This window comes from Hyla sarda, chromosome 6 (genome assembly GCF_029499605.1).
Source record: "Hyla sarda isolate aHylSar1 chromosome 6, aHylSar1.hap1, whole genome shotgun sequence".
Classification (NCBI taxonomy): Eukaryota; Metazoa; Chordata; class Amphibia; order Anura; family Hylidae; genus Hyla; species Hyla sarda.
In genome coordinates, this window is record NC_079194.1 from 9,463,846 (window position 1) to 9,491,132 (window position 27,287).

The 27,287-nt window shown below is 42.5% G+C and overlaps 1 protein-coding gene and 1 long non-coding RNA gene across 7 annotated transcripts in view; one reads left to right on the forward strand and one right to left on the reverse strand.

Annotated features, from left to right (window-relative positions):
- LOC130275326 (uncharacterized) lies at positions 1-27,221 on the reverse strand. Its single transcript, XR_008844731.1, has 3 exons — positions 26,937-27,221; positions 12,277-12,419; positions 1-137 (listed from the first exon to the last, which is right to left on the reverse strand). It is a non-coding gene; the product is annotated as an uncharacterized LOC130275326 (long non-coding RNA).
- Positions 1-27,287, forward strand: part of ZNF644 (zinc finger protein 644) — a 90,680-nt gene that overhangs the window by 42,619 nt on the left and 20,774 nt on the right. For 5 of the 6 annotated variants that reach the window (XM_056523177.1, XM_056523175.1, XM_056523179.1 and 2 more), the window contains 2 exons: positions 16,790-19,736; positions 20,690-20,830. In XM_056523177.1, coding sequence (XP_056379152.1) covers positions 16,817-19,736; positions 20,690-20,830 — 3,061 coding nt within the window. In that variant the 5' untranslated portion in view covers positions 16,790-16,816. The remainder of the gene's footprint in view (positions 1-16,789; positions 19,737-20,689; positions 20,831-27,287) is intronic. The other variant, XM_056523180.1, reaches the window with a different exon arrangement.

Consider the following 27,287-nt stretch of genomic DNA (forward strand, 5'->3'; position numbering starts at 1 on the left):
GTTTTCTTTTATTCTCCTTTCACCTCTAAAGCTAAACTGCACGTACTTGTGGATTGCGGTTACCAGGCTACAATACAATGTGGAAAACTTCAGATAACAGCAGATAAACTGCAATTCCCAAGGACTAACAACTGCGTCTGTGAATGGAGAAAAAGACAAAAGTAATTAGACACAATACGGCAAATTTTGCTCTTAAATTTCGGTGCTGTCGACGGGATTCCGCTGCACGTGATGGAATTTTTTTTGGGCTGAAATTCATCCGTCTAAAGAATAACCTTGGACATTCTTACGGCGGGATACCACACAGAATACATTGCAGTCTATGGAGACAGTGATGTCGGCTCGTGCCTAGCAACTGTAATGTCCACATCGACCACCCACGGAATCTCTGGATTGAATATTGCCGGCCGGAGATTCCTTAATGTGAACACCGCCTTACACGTAGCTCGGTTCCATTCTCAGAGTTACAGCCTGGTGAGCAACGAAGAGGCCAAAACACCCCCCCCCCCATCTTCTGCAATGCCGTCCCATTCAGGTGACCAGGATTATGATGCCGTACCTTGTAAGGGTGTGACTGTCACACTGCTGATCAGTAGAGGTGCCAGGACTTAGACCCCGTCCAATCTGAGTCATGACCTATCCTAAAGCTGTTGCCAAATTGCTATCTCTACCTAGGCTGTATACATGCACACTCTGCTAAGCTGAGTTTGCATTTGTTATGAATGGGTCACCTCTGGTGGCACCTTATCGCCCCCCGAAAACACAAGTATTGGTCATGTTGAAATCAAAGGGGAGAGTTAGGGTACGTTCACACGACTGAATTTTTGCGAGATGTCCGCATGGACATTCCACTGCAGCAGAGTCCTATTGATTTCAATGGGATTCTGCTGCACGGCAGAATTTATGCACCCGATTTTTCTGCTGCGACATTCCGACATCCGCAGGAAGAATAGACATGCAATCATTCTGCGGATTCCGCTTGGAAATGTATTGCTGTCTGTGAGACGGCGTATTTACGAGCGGTCCTAGCGCCCGCCGGATCGGGCAAATATGTGGAATGTCTGCACGTGTTTTCTGTCGTGTGAACCCGGCCTTAGGATCAGTGTTTTTCACTCAATGTGCCTCAGGCTGTTGCAAAACTACAACACCCACCACGCCCGGATAGTCAACGGCTGTCCGAGTAAGCTGGGAGTTGTAGTTTTGCAACAGCTGGAGGCACACTAGTTGGAAAAGACTGAATCAAAGGGGTACTCCACTGGAAAACTTTTTCTTTTAAATGAACTATAGCCAGAAAGTTATAGATTTGCAAATTACTTCTATTAAAAATTCTCAATCCTTCCAGTACATTTCAGCTGCTGTATAATATACAGGAAGTTCTTTTCTTTTTAATCTCCTTTCTGTCTGACCACAGTGCTCTCTGCTGACACCTTTGTCCATGTCAGGAACTGTCCAGAGCAAAAGAGATTTGCTATGGGGATTTGCTTCTACTCTGGACAGTTTCTGATATGGACAGAAATGTCAGCAGAGAGCACTGTGGTCAGATAGAAAAGAAATCCAAAAAGAAAAGAATTTCCTGTGTAGCATACAGCAGCTGATAAGTACTGGAAGGATTGGGATTTTTTTTAATAGAAGTAATTTACAAATCTGTTTAACTTTCTGGCACCAGTGTATTTAAAAGAAAATGTTTTTCAGTGGAGTACCCCTTTAAATTGACATCCGATCCACCCAGAATTGGCGGCTTCATCTGACATTAATGTGTATGGCCAGCATAGTCTATCTATAGACCGTCTGTAATTAAAATTGGTTCACTGACAATTGCGCCCATTTTAGGAGTTGCATAGTTTAATGGTAACTATATATAGAAATCACTGGCGTTTTTGACCTTTTTTTTAAGCAGATGTGGGATTTGGTAATTGTTACAGTGTGTTCCTAACAAATGTCTCCGTGCCGGTAAATGTAACTTTAGAATCGAGTAGTAATAAGCGAAAACTTGTTAGCAGCTTTAATGAGTGTTGTATCACAGCTAGAGGAGAAGCGCTGGTTATCTGCAGCTGTAAAGATCTCTCCCTTATGGTAAGATGTGATAAAAAAAAAAACTAAAAAACATAAATGTTCGCTTTTTCAAAACTTTTAGGCCTATAAAAAAAAAAAAAAAATTTATCTAAACGGAAACATAATTTTGTATCTATAGTGTTAGATGTGAGAATAAAGAGAGATGTTTTCTGATCTGACCGGCAAGAGGGATTTGGATTTAACCCCTTAAGGAATGAGCGACTTCACATTTTTGCATTTTCGTTTTTTCCTCCTTGCCTTTAAAAAATCATAATCCTTTCAATTTTGCACCTAAAAATCCATATTATGGCTTATTTTTTGCGCCACCAATTCTACTTTACAGTGACATTAGTCATTTTACCGAAAAATCCATGGCGAAACGGAAAAAAAATTCATTGTGCGACAAACTTGAAGAAAAAATGCCATTTTGGAAATTTTGGGGGCTTCCGTTTCTACGCAGTGTATTTTTCGGTAAAAATTACACCGTATGTTTATTCTGTAGGTACAGTTAAAATGATCCCCTACTTATATAGGTTTGATTATGTATCACTTCAGAAAAAAATCATAAATACATGCAGGAAAATTTATACGTTTAAAATTATTTTCTGAGCCCTATAACTTTTTTATTTTTCTGTGTTCAGGGCGCTATGAGGGCTCCTTTTTTGCGCCGTGATCTGAAGTTTTTAGCGGTACCATTTTTGTTCTGATCAGACTTTTTGTTCACTTTTTATTAAAAAAAACCCCCCGCTATTTTAGACTTTAGAATTTTTTTGCGCGTACGCCATTGAACGTGCGGTTTTAAAAGGGGTATATTTTTATAACTCGGACATTTCCGCACGCGATGATGCCACATATTTTTATTTTTATTTACACAGTTTTATTTTGTTACTAGGAAATGCCAGGTGATTTAAACTTTTAATTCAGAAGGGAATACCTGAAAGGGTTAACTTTTTTTTTTTACACTTTTTTTTTTTTGGGAGCTCGTAGCTCCTATAGGGACCTATGAGCTTGCAATGGCTGATTTCATACACAGATTGTTGCCTTGCCGTTCCATGGCAACAAGCTGTGTAATCGGCGGTTGATTGCTCCAGCCTGTAACTCAGGCATGGAGCAATCAATTAGAGTCGGGACGGCGACGGAAGAAGGTAGGGACCTTCTTCTCTACGGGCAGCTGATCGGGGCCTCGCGATTTTATCGCTATGACCCCAATCAGCCCGACTGAGCAGCCGGGAACCATTTACTTTCACTATCGATGCGGCGCTCAGCTTTGAGCGCTGCATTCGAAGGGTTAATAGCGCATGGCCGAACGATCACGGCCACGCACTATTAGCCGCGGGTCCCGGCTGTGAATAGGCGCCGGGACCATCCGCTATGACACGGAGTCCTGCCGGGACCCCGTGTTATAGACAGGGACCGCACTTAGGACGTACTCATACGTCCTAAGTCCTTAAGGGGTACTCCGCCAGAAAACATCTTATCCCCTATCCAAAGATGTCAAATCGTGGTGGTCCCGCTGCTGGAGACCCCCGCAATCTCCGCTGCGGCATCCCAGACATCTGGCGGAGCAGACTCCTGCTCCATGCCGGATGACTGGCGGCTACAGCCACCACACCCCCTCCATTCATGCCTACGGGAGGAGGAGTGACACCTACATACTAGACACCTACATACTAAACATACTAACATACTAAACACATTAAAAATCCAAAGTTTATTGTGGGCATTTTGGAGTATACTCCTTAACAGGTGGTAATGTGCAGAAACTGAACCGGCGACTGCTGTTTGCCGTCCATCAGCCTCTAAGTCCCTCACTTAACCTATTGGGGACGAATGGCGTATGCATACGCCCTTGCGTCCTGGTACTTAAGGGCGAAGGGCGTATTCATACGCACCCCGTGCAAATGCCCATGTCGGCGATCGGCGCAAATCGCAAGTGAATTCACACTTGCGATTTCGCCAATTACGGGTCTATGGTGACCCGGTGACCCGGAATAGAAGGGGGATCGCGGTTGTCTAAGACAACTACGATCCCCCTGAAGCGATAGGAATTAGGTGGCAGGGGTGCCACCCCTCCTATCCCTGTTATTGGTGGTCTAGACGCGACCACCAATAGCAGATCGGGGGCAGAGGGGTTTACTCTTGTTTTCCCCGTCCTGCCCACCCACAATAGGCGGGGCAGGACGGGGAAACGACGGGGACCAAACGCCCAAGGTCCACTTACCCCTACGGAGGCTGTGGGCGGCGATGATCGGCGGGCGGCGACTGAGATCGGCGCGTGCGGCAGAAGGCGTCTCCCTGGATCCTACGGAAGCCGGTAAGTTGCCTAGTAACATCTGGAGGGCTACAGTCTGAGACTGTAGCCCTCCAGATGTTGCAAAACTACAACTCCCAGCATGCCCAGACAGCTGTTTGCTGTTTGGGCATGCTGGAATATGTAGTTTTGCAACAGCTGGAGGGCTGCAGTTTGAGATCACAGTTTAGAGTTTAGTCTCTAAACTGTATCCCTCCAGATCTTGCAAAACTACAACTCCTTGCATGCTCAAACAGCTCTTTGCTGTCTGGACATGCTGGGATTTGTAGTTTTGCAACATCAGAAGGGTCACAGTTTGGAAATCACTGGGCAGTGGTCTATAAACTGTAGCCCTCCAGATGTTGCAAAAGTACAACAGCTGTCTCACCATGCTGGGAGTTGTAGTTGCGTAACCTCCAGCTGTTGCATAACTACATCTCCCAGCATGCCCTTTGGCGATTAGTACATGCTGGGAGTTGTAGTTTTGCAACAGCTGGAGGCACACTGGTTGGAAAATTCTGAGTTAGGTAACAGAACCTAACTGAAGGTTTTCCAACCAGTGTGCCTCCAGCTGTTGCAAAAGTACAACTCCCAGCATGCACTGTCGGTGCATGTTGGGAGTTGTGGTTTTGAAACAGCTGGAGGTTTGTCCCCCCATGTGAACGTACAGGGTACATTCACACGGGCAGGTTTACAGTAAGTTTCCTGCTTCAAGTTTGGTCTGCGGCAAATTTTTCGACGCAGCTCAAACTCCTAGCGGGAAACTCACCATAACACGCCAGTGCGAATGTACCCTAAAAACACTACACTACACTACACTAACACATAATAAAGAGTAAAACACTACATATACACCCCCTTACACTGTCCCCCCAATAAAAATGAAAAACGTATTGTATGGCAGTGTTTCCAAAACGGAGCCTCCAGCTGTTGCAAAACAACAGCTCACAGCCACTGACTGTCCAGGCATGCTAGGAGTTAAGCAACAGCTGGAGGCACCCTGTTTGGGAATCACTGGTGTAGAATACCCCTATGTCTACCCCTATGCAATTCCTAATTTAGTCCTCAAATGCGCATGGCGCTCTCTCACTTCGGAGCCCTGTCGTATTTCAAGGAAACAGTTTAGGGCCACATATGGGGTATCTCCGTAATCGGGAGAAATTGCACTACAAATTTTGGGGGCTTTTTCTCCTTTTACCCCTTTTGAAAAGGAAAAGTTGGGTTACACCAGCCTGTTAGTGTAAAAAAAAAAATAATTAAACATTTTTACACTAACATGCTGGTGTTGCCCCATACTTTTTTATTTTCACAAATAGTAAAAGGAAAAAAAGACCCCCCCCAAATTAGTAACGCAATTTCTCCTGAGTATTGTAATACCCCATATGTGGGCGTAAAATGCTCTGCGGATGCACAACAAGGCTCAGGAGTGAGAGCGCACTATGTACATTTGAGGCCTAAATTGGTGATTTGCACAGGGGTGGCTGATTTTACAGTGGTTCTGACATAAACGCAAAAACATAAATACCCACATGTGACCCCATTTTGGAAACTACACCCCCCACGGAACGTAACAAGGGGTATAGTGAGCCTGAACACCCCACAGGTGTTTGACGAATTTTCATTAAATTTGGATGGGAAAATGAAAAAAAAATATGTTTTCACTAAAATGCTGGTGTTACCCTAAATTTTTCATTTTCACAAGGGAAAATGGGGAAAAAAGCCCCCCCAAAATTTGTAACCCCATTTACTCTGAGTAAGAACATACCCCATATGTGGATGTAAAGTGCTCTGCGGGGGAACTACAATGCTCAGAAGAGAAGGAGCGCCATTGGGATTTTGAAGAGAAAATGTGTCCAGAATTGAAGGCTACATTTACAAAGCCCCCATAGTGCCAGAACAATGGACCCCCCCCCCCCACCACATGTGACCCTATTTTGGAAACTACACCCCTCGTGTAATGTAATAAGGGGTACAGTGAGCATTTACGCCCCACAGTTGTCTGACAGATTTTTGGAACAGTAAACGCACATGGCCCCTGACTACCATTCCAAACGAATTCTCTTTCCAAACGCTCAATGGCGCTCCTCCTCTTCTGAGCATTGTAGTTTGCCCGCAGAGAATTTTACGTCCTAACATGGGGTATTTTCATACTCAGAAGAGATGGGGTTACACATTTTGGGGGGCATTCTCTCCCTTAACCCTTTGTAAAAATGGTAAATTTGGGGAAGAAACTGCACTTTAAAAAAAAAAATTTTTTTCATTTACACATCCGATTTTAACGAAAAGTCGTCAAACACCTGCATAGTGTTAAGGCTCACTGGACCCCTTGTTACGTGCCCTGAGGGGTGTAGTTTCCAAAATGGTATGCCATGTGGGGTTTTCTGCTGTTCTGGCACCAGAGGGGCTTCCTAAATGTGACATGCCCCCCAAAAACCATTTCAGCAAAATTCACTCTCCAAAATCCCATTGTTGCTCCCTTCCCTTCTGAGCCCTCTACTGCGCCCACCGAACACTTTACATACACATATGAGGTATTTCCTTACTCGAGAGAAATTGGGTTACAAATTTTTGGAGGCTTTTTCTCCTATTACCACTCGTAAAAATTCAAAAACTGGGTCTACAAGAACATGCGAGTGTAAAAAATGAAGATTTTGAATTTTCTCCTTCACTTTGCTGCTATTCCTGTGAAACACCTAAAGGGTTAAAATGCTGACTGAATGTCATTTTGAATACTTTGGGGGGTGCAGTTTTTATAATGGGGTCATTTGTGGGGTATTTCTAAGATGAAGACCCTTCAAATCCACTTCAAACCTGAACTGGTCCCTGAAAAATTCCAATTTTGAAAAATTGGAAAATTGCTGCTGAACTTTCAAGCCCTCTGATGTCTTCCAAAAGTAAAGTCAACTTAATGATGCAAATATAAAGTAGACATATTGTATATGTCAATTAATATATCATTTATTTGGAATGTCCATTTTCCTTACAAGCAGAGAGCTTCAAAGTTAGAAAAATGCAAAATTTTCAAATTTTTCATCAAATTTTGGAATTTTTCACCAAGAAATGATGCAAGTATCGACAAAAATTTACCACTACCATAAAGTAGAATATGTCACGAAAAAATAATCTCTGAATCAAATTTATAACTAAAAGCATTCCAGAGTTATTAATGCTTAAAGTGACAGTGGTCAGATGTCCAAAAAATGCTCCCGTCCTTAGGGTTATAATGGGCTCCACCCCTAGACATCTTATCCCCTATCCAAAGGATAGGGGATAAGATGTCTGATCGCGGGGGTCCCGCCGCTGGGGACCCCCGCAATATAGCATGCGGCACCCACCTGTTTCTTGTCCGGAAGCGCTGGAGGGTCTGGGTCGCGACCACGGGAACGGAAATCCCTGATGTCATGACTCCGCCCCTGTGTGACGTCACGCCCCGTCCCCTCAATGCAAGTCTATGGGATGGGGCGTTACGGCCGTCACGCCCCCTCCCATAGACTTGCATTGAAGGGACGGGGTGTGATGTCACACGGGGGTGGAGTCATGACGTCACAGACTCTTGTTCCCATGGTCGCGACCCAGACCCTCAATGTTGGATTTCAAGTGGTGAAATCCAACATTTTCGGATGTTTCAAATTATTCTGTCTATGCATTGTTGTATGATTCCCCTAAACATCGATAACCAATTGTGATTGACTACTACTACGTATGGCACTATTGGTTTGTCCGTTACAAGGGAATTTCTTGTATTTTTGAGGACCTTTGCATTATCTAATTTTAAATGTGACTAAAAATAATATATACAACAGGTGCGGCACAGCTCACTCGATCGCCCCTCCCGCTCACGGACCGGACCGGACCTCAGTCCATATAGCAATAGAAAGAAATGGAGTTGTCCAGAGCAGGATGTCAAGCAATGCGATTTTTATTCAGCAGTAACCGTGGGTGATGACAAGATGACGCGTTTCAGCCGCACTCTGCAGCCTTAGTCATACAAAACAATAGTGCAAGTGGCTTGCTTATATGGGGGTGGAAAAATGGGATCCGCCCCGATGGGAGTATTCGCAGGGCTTAACCCATTAATCACCTCCATCCAGCAAGTATAGTAAATATAGTAAAAACGCACATATAGTGTGAACAGTAGTCAAAATATTAACACTTGGGTTACAAGCAATAATATAGAAAAAGACATACGTTAGTACTAAAAATACAAGAGCACATTACAAAATGTCATAACATATATACATGTACGATCCTAAAATAAAGAAGAGAAAAGGGAATTTTCTGTAGAAAAATCTATATAAATATTACCCTATATACTATCATATATATCTGGATGAATTCAAGTAACCCATATGGTTGTATATACTACCATAGGACATGAGAGACATTTTTTATTTTTATTCCAATTATATATCCAATTTGCGATCCTACTATATAATTGGAATAAAAATAAAAAATTTCTCATGTCCTATGGTAGTATATACAACCATATGGGTTACTTGAATTCATCCAGATATATATGATAGTATATAGGGTAATATTTATATAGATTTTTCTACCGAAAATTCCCTTTTCTCTTCTTTATTTTAGGATCGTACATGTATATGTTATCTGACATTTTGTAATTTGCTCTTGTATTTTTAGTACTAACGTATGTCTTTTTCTATATTACTGCTTGTAACCCAAGTGTTTTAATATTTTGACTACTGTTCACACTATATGTGCGTTTTTACTATATTTACTATACTTGCTGGATGGAGGTGATTAATGGGTTAAGCCCTGCGAATACTCCCATCGGGGCGGATCCCATTTTTCCACCCCCATATAAGCAAGCCACTTGCACTATTGTTTTGTATGACTAAGGCTGCAGAGTGCAGCTGAAACGCGTCGCCTTGTCATCACCCACGGTTACTGCTGAATAAAAATCGCATTGCTTGACATCCTGCTCTGGACAACTCCATTTCTTTCTAAAAATAATATACTATCACAGAACTAATTAAAGATTCCATTGTATCCATGTTACGAGCTAATATACTGTAATGATTGGTGAAATCCAACATGCTCCATTCTTCTCTCCTCTGTAGCATCACCCGTCGGAGAAGTTTGGAGCCCCCCTAACATATTAGAGAAGTCAGCTGAATGTTTGAAGCAGTGTTTTCCAATCAGGGTTCCCCCAGCTGTTGCAAAACTAAAACTCCCAGCATGCCAGACAGCCAACGGCTGTCCATCTATTTGTTTGGCTTTTTTTTTTTTATAGAAATCATGGCTTATTAAAAAAAAAAAAGAAGACCACTAGGGGTCCCCATACCTTCCAGAACATAATCCTGTCCGGCTGCAGCATCATCTTTGTACCAGCTAAAGCAAAGGCAGGAATAAAGTCCAGTAAGTAAGGGCGGGACCAGCACTCTGTGCTCACTCCTGTCATATCAGACTGCATCATGAAAACAGAGAGGAGGGGTTACAGAGCAGCCTGCAGTGATTGGATGAAGAGACCCAGCACAGCAGACTCAGGGAGGAAGTGAATGCATGGTGAGTGAGGGCGAGCTCAATGCTTGCCTCAGACACACCTTCTTCCTGAGCAGTGGATGTCAGAATGAGTGAGAAGCAGAACAGAGGGATTTGTGAGCCAAATAGAGAAGCTTGACACACAAAAAAGACGTAAAGAATCTGCATCACTTAGTGAGGAACATATAGAAGCATTATATTTTTCTGTGATATGACCACTTAATACAACAGATTTTGCACAAATACTACATTTTTACCTTTAATTTTACATCTGCATTTTTAAAAAGAAAAAAAAAAGTATTAAGCAAAGTGGTAATGTTTTAAATATTAAAAACAAACTATAAATTAGTGGAATGGCTTAAAAAGTTAATGGTAAGTGCAAACACATTAGTGACCTTTTTAGATGTTTTTTTTAGGACCGATTTGTTTTAACACTTTGCTATAGATTTTAAGGTCCTCGCGTACAGTAGGTTGGTGAGTTATTTGACTGTAATGCTGAATAGTTCAGTCGCCCTTGACTTTCAGCTGTAATGGACAGAGGGGGGCGCTGTTCTATTTACGAAGCCCACCATGTGAGGAGGGGCTGGCTGAGAGCCCACAGCCCCCCTGTAAGTGACCTGATGGGTTTTCTTCGGAGGCGATTATAGAATAATTATGTTAATATGCAATTATCACCTAATTTTCCTCTGTGATAACCTGGGGACGCAGTGTACAGAAGTGTTACAACAAGTGCTGGGAGTTTGCAAAAATACTGATGTAGGAAATCTTGTAAATAAGGATAGCCTGCGGCGGGCGGATGCGCTCTCACTCATCGAGGAGAGGAAGGGTCACGTCTCACTCTGAAATACTTACTATTAATGGTTCTCATGCAAATTACTTTGCGATTTCTATGCTTATGCTATCTATTAGCTCATTTACATCATTTAGAGAGATTTGTGAGATGGAAAGAGCAGTTTTTGGGTGTAAATGTTAGTAGTAGCCATACACCAGGAGAGGGTCTGATGGATCTACTTGTAAAGCGTCTGTACCCGTTGGATAATGGCTGTCCGAAATGCCTAAAACTGTTTTCAGACCAGTCCACCTGTTGTAAAACTACAACTCCCAGCAAGCTGTAGGCACAGTGGATGGGAAACGGTGCCCTAAAGCGAATGGGGGTTCAGACATCCACAAAGCAGCAGAAGATGAGGTAGCTATAGACTTTGTGCAACCCTTGGCAAAAGTCCATCGTGATGGCCTCAATGGCGATCGTAATGAAGATGTGTCCCAAGTAGATAGGAAAGAATGCTCCCCCCTTTATTAGGTAGAAGGCTCCAGAATATGGACAAGTAAGGAATCCCCCTATTAGGTAGAAGCCCTCAGTAGGCAGGGAACCCTCCCGTTTTAGGTAGAAGCCCCCAGTTGTCAGGTAAGGAACCTCTTACTTGAGAAAGGCCATCAGGTCGAAACGTTGCATCTACTATCCATTGGTGCAATAAACACTTAACCACTTTATTTCACCCTGAAAACCGCCATTGTTGCTGCGTCTTGGTTTTCGATGGAGTCTATTTAATCCAGCACTGGCATGCTTGCCAGTGTTGGATTAAATAGACTCCATCAAATACAAAGACGCAGCAACAATGGCGGTTTTCAGGGTGAAAAAAGGGGCTAAGTGTTTATTGCACCAATGGATAGTAGATGCAACGTTTGCACATGTGCTGGAACTCTCGTGTGCTGGCTCCCTTTTGGATTTTGTAACCTCCTATTAGGTAGAATCCCCCAGAAGAAAGGTAAGTAGGCAATCCCCTCCAGAAGTATATGCCCCCACAAAATAGGTAAGGAATCCCCCCCCCCCCCCAAATATGTAGAAGCCCCTGGTAGGTAAATAAGAAGAAAAGTGAAATTTAGACCAGCTCACCCTTCATGTGCGGATAGCAGCATCACAGTCCATTTTGTATGGAAGCTCGGAAAAAACCTCAGGAGCTGGGTCTCCAGGTACAGCAATACAGACAAGAACAGGTTGTCCGGCTCCCAAGACTGGTAAAAGTCCAACTTTAATAATGATCCATTAAAAGCATCCAAATAGGTGAAAAATAGTGCAAAAATTAACAAAAAAAACTAAAGGTAAAAACACAAACGCTGACGCGTTTCGACTTGAAATCAAGTCTTATTCATGGCCCTTGAATAAGACTTGATTTCAAGTTGAAACGCGTCGGCGTTTCTTTCTGTTTTTACCTTTAGTTTTTTTGTTAATTTTTGCATTATTTTTCACCTATTTGGATGCTTTTAATGGATCATTATTAAAGTTGGACTTTTACCAGTCTTGGGAGCCGGACAACCTGTTCTTGTCTGTATAGGTAAATAAGAAACCCCTTAATAAGGTAGATTCCCCCCCCCTTAAGTAGTTTCCCCTAGAAATCCCCTCTAAAAAAAGATATAATCAAAATCCCATTCACCTTTCCTTGGGTCTATTCATTGTTCACTCTGTTAGTGGTGCCGGACCTTCTCCTGCAGCCGACGTGATCTCGAAATTTCAGTGCGCGGCAGCTTCTGCACCACTGCGGGGAACTGAGTGCATGATGAAGAGGCCTCAGTGCTGCTGCAGCGGAAAAGGTTAAAAGGATTATGATTATTATTATTTTTGGGGACATTTGCACTATGCGAATTTGCGTCTTTACGAGTATCTGTATAGGAACGTCTCTAGCTGGTGCTATAATGCACACTATTGTGAACACTCTAACACATACATACTGTTTAACCCCTTAAGGACCGGGCCATTTTTTATTTTTGCACTTTGTTTTTTTTTTTTTTCCTCCTCACCTTCTAAAAATCATAACACTTTCAATTTTCCACCTACAGACCCATATGAGAGCTTTTTAATTTATTTTTTATTTTTTTGCACCTTCATTTTTACTTTGTAATGAAATAATTTCGCCACAAAATCTAAGGTGAAACAAAAAAAAAGTGTGTGTGTGTGTATATATGTGTGTGTGTGTGTATATATGTGTGTGTATGTGTATATATATGTGTATATATATATATATATATATATATATATATATATATATATATATATATATATATATATAATATAGAAATGTGGGGGAAAACATTTTTTAGTAACTTTTGGGGGCTTCCGATTCTACTCAGTGCACTTTTTTTTTGTAAAAATGACACCTTATCTTTATTCTGTAGGGCCATACTGTCGCAAGGATACCCAATTCTTATAGGTTTTATTTTATTTCACTACTTAAAATTATAACTACATGCACCATAATTAGTATGTTTAAAATTGTCCTCTTCTGACCCCCATAACTCCTTTTGGACTTTTTATTTTTACGGTACATATATGCCATTGACCATGCGGTTTAATTAACATTATATTTTTATAGTTTGGACATTTACGCACGCAGAGATACCACATATGTTTTTTTTATGTTTACATATATTTTTTTTAAATGGGAAAAGGGGGGTGATTCAAACTTTTATTAGGGAAGGGGTTAAATCACATTATATATTTTTGCTTTCTTATTTATAAGGGTATAGGTTAGTGTTTCCCAACCAGGGTGCCTCCATCTGTTGCAAAACTACTACTCCCAGCATGCCTGTACTGGGAGTTGTAGTTTTGCAACATCTGAAGGAGCACAGTTTGGTAACCACTGCGGCATGGCTTCTCTCCAGTGCAGATAGTGATCAATGGCAGCCAGGATGGGAGACATTGACAACACCCAGGCCTTGTATATGATACCAGCGTTCTGCTAAAGGCCGTGCAGGGAGCAGTCGTAAGAAGTTTGTCTTCCCTTCACCTGCTATTCTATGATACACACGTGAAGGTTTACCGAAGATGAATCCTCACTTTAGGCCGATATTAAGAAACGTGACCTCGTACACCGTATGTTCTCATACAGCGGACTGCAACAATCCTCCCGATAAGTGCGTCTCAGAAGAAAACCGTATACTCCTATATCCAGACCCCTGCCGTGCGGGGGGCAGCAGTAACTTATTTTATATGGGAGGAAGCGTCTGTTCTCTCCTGCAACCTCTCACACCAGAACAGATGGATGGGGCGAGGACGGTTCTACCTCCGAGGTGGTGGGAGCTGCAGCCACTCATTAACACTGAATTTACCACTTCGTTAGCGACATCGCTTCCTGTTGAGAAACGCTAATATATCATCTCGGATGGAGCGAGCACGCATGTGTCTACCTCCGCCACAGCAGCAGCAGCGTCCTTACTTCATAGACGTCGGGTTTTTCTTTGTCTAATGGAATAAGTTCTTTGTCAGATGTTCTTTGCTCTCCCTATGAGCAGCCGTTCTGCATCTCAGCCCTGCTGGGCGCCGCGTTAGCACCATTTTGGGGTGCTAAAACCAGCTATAATTTTATTTTAATTTTTTTTTTATTGCTACGGAAACATGAAAGACCGCCGGGTGTCCTAAAACATTCAGGGGTGGGGGTTGTCGCACATCAGAGATGAATTCCTTTGTGCCTTTAGCACCTTTAATGAGGGTTAGATTGTAAATATCCGTAATCAACGCGTAACTCACCAAACCATCCCCCCCTTCCCGACCTACGGATCAAGCTGAATGATATGGAAAGTGTTCAGAACTAAAATTAAAAAATGATTCTTTGTACTCTTAGTGCTATTTTTGACATTTTAGGTTATGTTGGATTATTGGACCTTGTTGTCTTCTCTATATGTCTGCGTTCAAACATTTGAGATTTTTGGTACACACCACTTGCCAAAATTAAGTTCCTAGAGGCATTCAATGCGTGCCCTATTATTTTTTCAATTGAAATACACAATGTAGTTTTCACTGTATTTAATTTATTTGAGCAAGCATTAAATATTCTAGGATAAGTGGAATAGGCCAAATCTGCATCCATGACTTGGAAATACTGCCATGTGAAGGGGGAAAAAGGGAGTCACTTAAAAAAAAAAAAAAAAAGAATATTTCATTTTATTATTCATGCTAAAAATATCTCTATCTATTTAGCCTCTCTGGAGCATCATTGTTGCTTTTCCTCAATGTTTAGATAGGGAGACCGGGCGATGCAGGGTACTCAGCTAATTCTTGATAAAAAGGAGAATACAATACAGAAATGTAGGTGCACTACTGTGGTAGATATATACGATGACATTGGCTAATCCCTCAACACTGATGTTAAAATTGAGACATTCGCCAGTGTATCCTTATATTAAGGACACACCAGAGCCCGCACACCAACGCCAAGGTTTCTCAGATGGCGCGGGACCTAGCGCTAACCTACCTGTGCGTAATAAGCAAAAACCAGGGGCCAGTGGTCAATTACAGTAGCACTAGGCCGACATGCAGCCTGCTCCCAGTTCCCTCCGGTGTGACTGAGCACACATACAATGGAAGGGGGGAGAGAGGCTACAAGCCCCACCTGAGTTGGCTGATATAGGTGCATGGCCTCACAGGTGCAACCTTAATGCTGCCTGGAAAATGTTCAAGGCGCATTAACATATGGAGTTTACACACCTCCACGTATAAATTTACAAACAACAACTAAAATCGTGGTCTCAAATGGCTGGAGGTGCTCAACCCCAAATGCAGTTGTGCATTTATACTGGGGGAGCAGATCCTGCCCTTGTAGTCCGTTGCTAGGGGCGATCCCCAGCATAATAATGCATACAATGGAGGATGCCTGCAGCGGACTACAAGTGCCACAATAGAATCCTACACCAGATAAACGGTGTGGATGTGTAACAATTAGAATACTACAATACAGAAATGTAGGTGCACTACTGTGGTACTCTGGTGTGTCCTTCATATAAGGATACACTGGCGAATGTCTCAATTTTAACATCAGTGTTGAGGGATTAGCCAATGTCATTGTATACATCTCCCACAGTAGTGCACCTACATTTTTGTATTGTATTATTCTAATTGTTACACATCCGCACCGTTTATCTGGTGTAGGATTCTATTGTGGCACTTGTAGTCCGCTGCAGGCATCCTCCATTGTATGCATTCTTATGCTGGGAATCGCCCCTAGCAACGGACCACAAGGGCAGGATCTGCTCCCCCAGTATATATGCACAACTGCATTTGGGGTTGAGCACCTCCAGCCATTTGAGACCACGTTTTTTGTTGTTGTTTGATAAAAAGGAGGAAAAAAAAAAATACCTCAGCTCAGGAAAAAAGAACGACGTCCCACAAAGTGGAAAAAACTACTATAAGAACGACACAATACAATGGGTGCTAGGAAGTTTGGGAATGACTCAACCCCAACGCACATTTAGGCAAGAACCCCACACACTCCCCCTCCCCAACGCAATATCCAGCATGAGGCTCTGAATCTCCCCGCTGCATGAAGCAGTGGGGGGGGTCAGCACGTGCTCCACCCATTGTGTTCTGTGGGAGCGACTGAGATGCACAATTGCTGGATATATAATAAAGTTTTAATAGCAGGAAGACCCCTTTAATGTTCCCACTGATGAATGTTTCAGATCTTGAATGACTGCTACGTCTGATATATAAAATCTCTCGCTGTCTGTCTCTGTCTCCTTCTCCCTCTGTCTCCTTCTCCCTCTGTCTCCTTCTCCCTCTGTCTCCTTCTCCCTCTGTCTCCTTCTCCCTCTGTCTCCTTCTCCCTCTGTCTCTGTCTCCCTCTGTCTCTGTCTCCCTCTGTCTCTGTCTCCCCCTCCTCCCCCCTCGAAATGTTGTCTGACCCAGTTGTATAAGACCCAGTTCACATTTCAGATATCCCATTAGGAGCCTCAGTCACTGACTTTGGCAGAAATACCACACAGAGTAGCTCAGTATGCTGACCCCATTTTGTCTTGTAAAAGCCGATAAATTATAGTAAATGAAGCGTGCAAGGCGCTGTGTGGTTGTCACCTTGTGGTACCTTGAGTTAATGTCGAATGTTTTCTTGAATGTTTAAAAGAGAAAAAAAATTCTGTGCCGTTTTAACCTTTTTTTTTCTCTTGTTTTGTATTTAGAAATTGTTTAATGGGAAGAATAACAATATGGAGGAGTCCCAGATAAGTGCTGAAAGTACTGAAACAAATGAACGCCTCAAAGAGGATGCCAATTGTAACACCGTGGAAAATCTAGCATTAAAGAAAATACAAGAAAGTCAGAAAATTAGTTCATTGACTGTGCCTGAAGAACTATCGAGAGACACGTCTGAAAAAGCCTTAAGCAAAGTCCAGGGTTCTTTCTTAACACATGATGGTGCTGCCGCTGTCTCCAGTGAAAATCTCATCTTGCCTAAAGGAGCTAGTAATGGACCAGTTTCCCACTCTTCAAGTAAGACTTCCAACCTGAATACAGACAGTATTTCTTTAACCACAGACCAACCTGTGGGACAGCAAACAAGTTTGTGTTCAACATTGAAGGTGATTTATGATCTTCAGCAACCTGCAAAGAACACTTTACCGATGTCAAGTCAGCAAGTTTTATTCTTGCTACCTGATGTAGCACATGCCAAGAAAGAAACTCCTCATTCCATACATAAACCTCCTACCTCCTCTTCTGTTGGGTGTGAAACATCCAACGGCAACAGTTTCAACTTGGATAGCACTTTAGAAGGGCCCATAGATGATGCATTCAACGACAGGAAAATGTTACCTGAGAATGAGGGATATGGTCAGACCCAAGGTGGTACTGCTGAAGATGGCGACTCTGTAGCAGGAAAAGAAGCTAACGTGAGTACCAAGAGAGACACGGTAAATAGTGACAAAGTGGAAGAGCCTGAAAAGAATTGTGTTGTAAAGGTAGAGAAAAAGCGCAAACGAAAAATGGATGGCAGCAAGATCACCCGCTGCTATTCAGAAGATGCTTATAATGATGTAAATTATATTCCCAAGAAATCAAAGCTATTACGTTTGGATATGATGGAACAGAGCGACGAAGAGCAAGTGATGGCTCCACACAAGTATGAGATGATGAAGATCAAGTCTGAATCTTCTATAGATGAGTCGGAAGAACATCTTCCAAAAGAAGCTATCGAAGCGATCAATCATTATATGTATAGTCCCGTGTGCGACTATTCCGACGAAACATCACCCGTTCACGTTGACTCGTTGTTCTCTGTTGACGTGCAAAGCTGTGATTCTCCATCACCACCAACGTGCACTAGTGACCAAGAGCCATCATTTTATCCCTGCACCAAGTGCAATGTGAATTTTAGAGAGAAGAAACACCTTCACAGGCATATGATGTATCACTTGGATGGTAACAATCACTTTCGCCACCTTAACGTTCCCAGACCATATGCTTGTAGGGAGTGTGGGCGAACGTTTAGAGACCGTAACTCTCTTCTCAAACATATGATTATTCACCAGGAACGTCGGCAGAAACTGATGGAGGAGATCCGTGAATTGAAAGAGCTCCAAGACGAAGGTAGAAGCGCGCGGTTACAATGTCCACAGTGCGTGTTCGGAACCAACTGTCCAAAGACTTTTGTTCAACATGCCAAAACCCATGAGAAGGACAAAAGATACTACTGTTGTGAAGAATGCAACTTTATGGCCGTTACTGAGAACGAACTGGAGTGTCATAGAGGTATTGCTCATGGGGCAGTGGTAAAATGCTCTGTTCTGAATGCAGATCTCCCGCAGCGGAAATATCAGAAGAAAACTGCGAAAAACTCCTGTTTCCTTTCGTCCAAAAAACCCACAACGTACATTTGTAAGATGTGTCCATTTACCACATACGCCCGGAATATCTTAAAAAAACACATCGACTACGCACATTCGTCACCCTCTATGGACCAGTTTAATGGTCCTGTCATTGTTAAACAAGAACGTTTCTCAGATAGTGAGATTGTAGATAGTGACACTGAAGCTAAAGAGTTTGCTAAACAGCCCCATTCTTTTCCAAAGAATTCTGTCTTAAAGCAGGATATGAAAAGACCATATGGCTCTCTTGGTCAGAGCAACACTTTTACCAGGCTGTACAGAAAACACAAAATACAAAAAGCTAGAAAAAGCGCTGCCCAGTCTATCGACTGTGGTCCAGCCATGTCTCCAAATACATCCCTTCTTTTCAGTAGCAATGACCAAAAATATAGGTATTTTCAGATGAAACCGAAACAAACAAAGATGAACAATGCTTACAGATATAGTCCAAAATGGGACGGCTACAAAACCCTAAAGAAAGCAAATGTTGTCTACCCACTGAACTTAAAAAAGGAAGAAGATGATTCAACCGACTCCTTACACCTGGGCCCCAAATCTTCCAGATTTCAAGAAGAATGCCTAATCATGGATCCTCACAACCGTCATCCAGGCAGGCTTGTTGGCTTCAAAGATCGGGTAGCGGTCAAAAGGGTGCGCAAATCTGATCTTGAAAGGCAAGTGACTGAAGAAGACATGGACAATTACCCAGACTTTCTCCAGAAAGTGACTTACGTTGTACTCAAGAAACTTGATCCGTCTGAAAAAAAGGACGATTATGAATCATGGGAGAATAGCGAGCTGTGCGATTACAGCACCGAGTCGCAGGATGATACCTACAGCAGTCCACCAAAAAAGGCCGTTTACCCAATGTTCAAGGATAAATCTAAAGATCACCAACTTGGCGAAGAGAATTTGCATTTTAACAACGACAACGGCTATTATTTTGAGTATTATGAAGATATCGACGAGGAGGATTATTTACACGACATGTCTGGTGCTGATACGGAAAATGCCGACTCTGCATTGCCAAGAAATAGTTCTATATTTCACTGGAGCGACTTGACTCTTGAGAAGAAGTCCTGTCCATACTGTCCTGCAACATTTGAAACCGGGGTCGGATTATCGAATCACGTTCGCGGACATTTACATAGAGCCGGGTTAACTTATGAAGCTCGGCACGTGGTGTCTGCAGAACAGATAGCGTCAAGTGATAAAATGCAGCACTTCAAGAGAACTGGAACACCAACAAAGCGTGTAAGAAAAGGTAAGTGTTTTGTATCACTGAATGTGTTAGTTTAAAAGTGAAGCCACCTGCATTGATATTTTTTTGTGTACTATTACAAGTCAACAGGGGAAACGGATTACAGGCCCTGGATAGAAATATATATAGACTCCCCACACTTAAACGGGTACTCCAGAGGGGAAAAGAAATTGTCAAATCAACTGGTGACAGAAACCTTTACATATTTTTAAAAAAATGTCAAGTCTTCCAGTACTTAGCTGCTGTGTGCTCCAGAGGAAGTTGTGTAGTTCTTTCCAGTAAGACATGGTGCTCTCTGCTGCCACCTCTGACCTTGTCAGGAACTGTAAAGAACTGGAACAAATCCCCTGGACAGCTTTTGACACAGACAGAGGTGGCAGCAGAGAACACGGTGTCTGACTTTAAAGAGTACACAACTTCCTCTGGAGCATACAGCAGCTAAGTACTGGAAGGCTTGACATTTTTAAATAGAAGTAATGTACAAATCTGTATAACTTTGTCACCAGGTGATTTTTTTAATTTTTATTTGGCCTTACACTCATCCGGTCCCCTCGTGCACACTTGGCTTGGCCAAGGGAAGGCAGCTGCCAGACTCATGGTGTCTCGTTATCCCGAAAATAGGTAAAAGTAATGTGAACGTTTTAATGTTACATGTTGTAGGAGAGTCTGGGCGCCCATGTAGCCAATGGCCAATAAGGTGATTTTTTTGTTTTGTTTTTTGCTGTCATTAATCTAATGTTCTTGGCCAGATTTTTCACCATTTTTTTTTTTTTACTTTGTAGCAGATCTGTAAATCAGAAATAACACAATGCAGTATATAATAGCTGAACATTCTGCTCCATGACATGTCCATCACACATTTGAGAATTGTTTTGTTAATGGCCAATGTTTCTCCAGATCAAGTAGAGACGGAAAAAAAATTCTGCAAATCTGTAAAAATGTAAATTGTTCTGCAGGTAGAAGAGAAAGAGCTACAGACGTTACCGCGCTGTGGACTGGGCTCAATGGGCCACAACAGAAATTGAAAAGAAAAAGAAAAGATGACAAAAAACAGGTCCCTGACAAGGCTCCAGCCGCCACCGCCCTGCGAGAAAGATGTACAGCACTCTCTACATACATCTCATATAGAGAATTGAGCACTCATCAAGTGTCCTAGGGACATGTCGAAAGTTTTTATCAATGGGGGGGGGTCCGAGTGTCCCGACCCCTAAACGATGACGAGAACGAGCAAGGGACAGAGGAGTTCCCCTCCTTGCTCTGTGTCTGAGACCTGGATGGCTTCATATGCTTACATTGAGTCCATCCAGGTCATGTGACATAAAGCCAGGAGACAGAACACGCTAAGTGCATGCTTCCCCCGGCTCATTCTTGTGATCAGTTGGGGTATAAAAAAAACAAAACTTTTGATATATCTCTGCTAAATATCAAGTTTTGTTTTCATTAAATGACAGTGTCCATGTACTGCTGTTTAAAAAAATAAATAATAATAATAATTAATAATAATAAAAATAAAAAAAACAGCACCCCACCTGTCCTCAGGTTGTATGTGGTATTACATCTCTTCTTTATTCACTTCTGTGCAACTTAGCTGAAACATCACACGCAAAAACTGAGAACAGGAGTGGTGCTGATTCTGGAGGAAATCCTGGATATAACCCCTTTAATCACCTGGATTCATCATTAAACTACATGTATAAGGGGGATTAATCCGGCTAAACCTTGGCTTTTAAGAATTCGCATTAAGTCAGGAAAAGTGTGGGAAAGTTACTCCTATTATCAGTGGTGGTATGCATCGGGGCGGTTTACCAAAAGGGCATTTTACACGGTGATTATCATCCGAACTGGCCAATTATTACCATATGTAAAAGGACCCAGTGATCAGGTGACCAAAATGCAAAACTGTAGATAATTGATCATTCTGGAAAATATTTGACCTGGATATATGTGGCCAACACTGATGTAACTGAAGGGCGCTACGCAAACAATCCAGCGTTCATCCATGCCAGTGTTTCCCAACCAGGGTGCCTCCAGCTGTTGCAAAACTACAACTCCCAGCATGCCCGGACAGCCTTTGGCTGTCCGGGCATGCTGGGAGTTGTAGTTTTGCAACAGCTGGAGGCACCCTGGTTGGGAAATACGGATCAATCTAATCATCCACTGATGATGGCTGAGCCGCGTGAATGCTATTTTTTATTTTTTTGCAAACACCAATTTAATAGATTGGCGATAGTATCGGTCACAGGGGGTCTACTGCTACCAAGTTACTATTGTAACATTTGTAGGGCTGACATAAACTAATTGGTACTGAAAGTTGTCAACAATTTTCATTATCGATCAGTTGGTTTCAGCACACCCACCCACACTGTTTCGGTGGACAGACCCCTTAAAGGGGTACTCCGGTGGAATTTTTTTATTTTATTTTTTTAAATCAACTGGTGCCAGAAAGTTAAACAGATTTGTAAATTACTTCTATTAAAAAAATCTCAATCCTTCCAGTACTTATTAGCTGCTGAATACTACAGAGGAAATTATTTTCTTTTTGGAACACAGAGCTCTCCGCTGACATCACGAGCACAGTGCTCTCTGCTGACATCTCTGTCCATTTTAGGAACTGTCCAGAGCAGCATATGTTTTCTATGGGGATTTTCTCCTACTCTGGACATTTCTTAAAATGGACAGAGATGTCAGCAGAGAGCACTGTGCTCGTGATGTCAGCAGAGAGCACTGTGTTTCAAAAAGAAAATAATTTCCTCTGTAGTATTCAGCAGTAGAGATGAGCGAACTTACATTAAATTTGATTCGTCACAAACTTCTCGGCTCGGCAGTTGATGACTTATCCTGCGTAAATTAGTTCAGCCTTCAGGTGCTCCGGTGGGCTGGAAAAGGTGGATACAGTCCTAGGAAAGAGTCTCCAAAGACTGTATCCACCTTTTCCAGCCCACCGGAGCACCTGAAAGCTGAACTAATTTATGCAGGAAAAGTCAAATGCCGAGCCGAGAAGTTTGTGACGAATCGAATTTACTGTAAGTTCGCTCATCTCTATTCAGCAGATAAATACTGGAAGGATTGAGATTTTTTTAATAGAAGTAATTTGCAAATCTGTTTAACTTTCTGGCACCAGTTGATTTAAAAAAAAATTTATAAAAATAAAAAAAAAGTTTTCCACCGGAGTGCCCCTTTAACAACCAGGCCATTCTCCATTACACCTGGCTACTTTCAGCCGCTGAGGGACTCTGCTTATAGCCGATATAGAGCGATCTCCATTGCCAACTATAGACCATTTAGATGCCTCTGTCAAAGTTGACAATGGAATCTAAGTGGCCTTTACAAGTGTCATTAGTGGTGCAGTGCTCTGGATCTGCTGCCGACGACGCGTTCACAGGCAGCATATCCGTTGTCATGTCAGCCCGACGCCTTTTCTAGTTCTACGTAGCTTCCAGGGATCTGCTTTTGCCTATGGTAGGCCCGATCAATAGAATGCAGATCTCATGGATCATTGCGGTACTTATGGACTGCATTGATATGTATGAGCAATCGAATGGTTGTTTATAAAATTCTCCTAGGGGGCCTAAGAAAGTGTGTAGAGAGAGTATAATATATATATAATATAAAAAAAAAACTTCCATAATAAAAATTCTAATCATCTCCCTTTTCCCCATCCCAAAAAACCCCACTAAATTTATTTGGTATCGCCTCATGCAGAGTAGTCTGAACTATTATGATATAATCTTATTGGGGGAGATTTATCAAAACCTGTCCAGAGGAAAAGTTGCCCATAGCAACCAATCAGATCGCTTCGTTTATTTTTAACAAGGCCACTGCGAAATAAAAGAAGCAATCTGGTTGCTATGGGCAACTGGACAACATTTCCTTTGCACAGGTTTTGATAAATCTCCCCCATTGATCCCGCATGGTGAATGGCATAAATAAAAAATATATACCAAACACCAGAATTGGAATAAAAGTGATCAAAAAGTCAAATTTATGCTAAATTGTTACCAATAAATAATGCAGATCATGCCAATTATAAAAAAAATATTTTTTTTTTATATCAGATTAATCGGTCATCTAAAAGATTTATGAGAATTTTTTTTTCTCCTTCATCTGCAGAAACATCATCTAGTTATACCGTAATCTCCTCTTGTGTCCTAGAGACGTGTCATGAAGCAGAACATTATCCGTCATGTCTGGGTCTTGTGAATTATAGGGGTACTCCGGTGAATAACTTAAAAAAAATCTTTACCCTTCCAGTACTTATTAGCAGCTGTATACTACAGAGGAATTTATTTGCTGTTTGAATTTCTTTTTTGTCTTGTCCACAGTGCTCTCTGCTGACACCTCTGTCCGTGTCAGGAACTGTCCAGAGCAACATAGGTTTACAATGGGGATTTTCTCCTGATCTGGACAGTTCCTGATACGGGCATCAGGTGTCAGCAGAGAGCACTGTGGACAAGACAAAAAAGAAATTCAAAAAGTAAGGAATTTCCTCTGTATTATACAGCAGCTGATAAGTACTGGAAGGATTAAGATTTTTTTAATAGAAGTAATTTACAAATCTGTTTAACTTTCTGGCACCAGTTGATTTGAAAAAAATGTTTTCCACCGGAGTACCCCTTTAAGTAATAAAGCTGGTGACATCCTCTAAGTGTTGGGGGTCCAGGATTTTTCCCAGGGGTTGTATAAGCTGCCAGAATATAATTCTCCACTGGTTAGGAAACACTACTCTTAAAGGGGTACTCCTATGCTCAGCGTTTGGAACAAACTGTTTACCGAACGCCGGAGCCGGCGTCGGGAGCTCGTGACGTCATAACCCCGCCCCCTCATTGCGTCACACCCCACCCCACCCCCTCAATGCATGACGTCATGAGGGGGCGGGGCAATGACCTCACGAGCTCCCGTCTCCAGCTTTCGGAACAGTTTGCAACTTATATGCACAATTACATGCTTGTTTTGGCAAGAAATTTGCACAGCTCTTACTGTGTGTATGTATGTGTGTATGTATGTGTGTATATATATATAGATAGATAGATAGAGAGGGATAGATAGAGAGGGATAGATAGAGAGGGATAGATAGAGAGGGATAGATAGAGAGGGATAGATAGAGAGGGATAGATAGAGAGGGATAGATAGAGAGGGATAGATAGAGAGGGATAGATAGAGAGGGATAGATAGAGAGGGATAGATAGGGATAGGGATAGATAGGGATAGGGATAGATAGGGATAGGGATAGATAGGGATAGGGATAGATAGGGATAGGGATAGATAGGGATAGGGATAGATAGGGATAGGGATAGATAGGGATAGGGATAGATAGGGATAGGGATAGATAGAGAGGGATAGATAGAGATAGATAGGGATAGAGAGGGATAGATAGAGATAGGGATAGAGATAGATAGGGATAGAGATAGATAGAGATAGAGATAGGGATATATATATATATATATATATATCTAATAGAGAGAGAGAGAGAGATATAATATATATAATATAGATATATAATATATATATATATATATATACATATACATACACACACACACACACACATACACGTGTGGCAACGTGTGCCCCCAGCAATGTGAAGCATATGAAATTAGAAAGTGTCCCCTGGTCGGGGAGCTATACTTACCTAGTACCGTCCGCTCCAGCTTTAATCACACCCCTTCAGTGCGATGGACAGCCGAGCACAGCCTGCGTTATCGTTGTGCTCTCTAAGCCAGTGTTTCCCAACCAGGGTGCCTCCAGCTGTTGCAAAACTACAACTCCCAGCATGCCCGTACAGCCGTTGGCTGTCCGGGCATGCTGGGAGTTGTAGTTTGCAACAGCTGGAGGCACCCTGGTTGGGAAAAACTGCTTTAAAGGGGTATTCCAGGCAAAACCTTTTTATATATATATATCAACTGGCTCCGGAAAGTTAAACAGATTTGTAAATTACTTCTATTAAAAAATCTTAATCCTTCCAATAGTTATTAGCTTCTGAAGTTTTCTGTCTAACTGCTCAATGATGATGTCACGTCTCGGGAGCTGTGCATGATGGGAGAATATCCCCATAGGAACTGCACAGCTCCCTGGACGTGAGTCATCAGAGAGCAGTTAGATAGAAAACAACAACTCAACTTCAGAAGCTAATAACTATTGGAAGGATTAAGATTTTTTAATAGAAGTAATTTACAAATCTGTGTAACTTTCCGGAGCCTGTTGATATATAAAAAAATAGTTTTGGCCTGGAATACCCCTTTAAGAAGACAGACTGGACTAGGTAAGCATAGCTCCCCTCCCAGGGGACTACTTACGCGCGGGGGAAACTTTCTAACTACATATCCTTAAAGGGGTACTCCACTGGGAAAACATTTTTTTTTTTTTTCAACTGTGCCAGAAAGTTTAACTGATTTGTGAAGATCCGGACGTTTTGTGAAGATCCGGAAGCTGGCCCCTTTTTCTTCCAGCGGCTTGCTGTGTAACCTCGGCCTCCGCCATGTTGTGTTCGGTAAGTGTGATGTCGGGGGGTGTGTTCTTGCTTCTGTCCTTCCTATCTTCTGACGTCCAAGGCAAATCTTTTCTTCCTGTTTCTTCCGTGGCTCAGCAACGAATCTGCGGCCTCTTCCGGCGCATGCGCAGGTAGTTTGTTTGTTTGTTTTACCAATAAAGTTTTTTTTGTCAAATTGACAAACTGTCTGCGCTTGCGCGAAGCTACGCTATTGGCGTAGACCTAACGTATGCTACGCTGTTAGCGTAGCACTTGCGTACTCGCTTATGCGCAGACAGTTTGTCAATTAGACAAAAAAAACTTTATTGGTAAAAAATTAAAATAAAACTACCTGCACATGCGCCGGAAGAGGCCGCAGATTCGTTGCTGAGCCACGGAAGAAACAGGAAGAAAAGATTTGCCTCGGACGTCAGAAGATAGGAAGGACAGAAGCAAGAACACACCCCCCGACATCACACTTACCGAACACAACATGGCGGAGGCCGAGGTTACACAGCAAGCCGCTGGAAGAAAAAGGGGCCAGCTTCCGGATCTTCACAAAACGTAAGAAAATACATATATACATAATCACAACACATACAACACATGCTTATACACACATAACACACAAACATAATAACAAAAAACAGTATAAACAAGGGAGAACCCCTTTAAAGGGGTACTCCACTAAAAAACATTATTCCATTATGCCCGGCTGCAAAAGTAAAATAACAAACTTTTAGTCTCCTTTTGACGCTCCCCCGATGCAGCGATGTTGCTGTCCTGTCTTCTGGGCCCAGTCTTCTTCCTCATTCTGTGTCCATTGCGTCGCACTGCGTGATGTCCCATATCGGCCGGTGATAAATCGAGCGGCAGTGTTGTGTAACGGGCCAGGGCACCTGAAAGAAGGCAAGGCCTGGGCTGTTACATCACCCTGCCGCTCAGCGTATCACCGGCTGAGGCGGAACATCGCTGCGGCTGTCAATTAGCTCAGTGCAGTGTGATGCGTCAGGAATGCCGGGGCCTAGAAGACAGAAGAGCCATATCGGGTGTGTGTGTGTGGGGGGGGGGGGGGGGGGGGGAGGTTA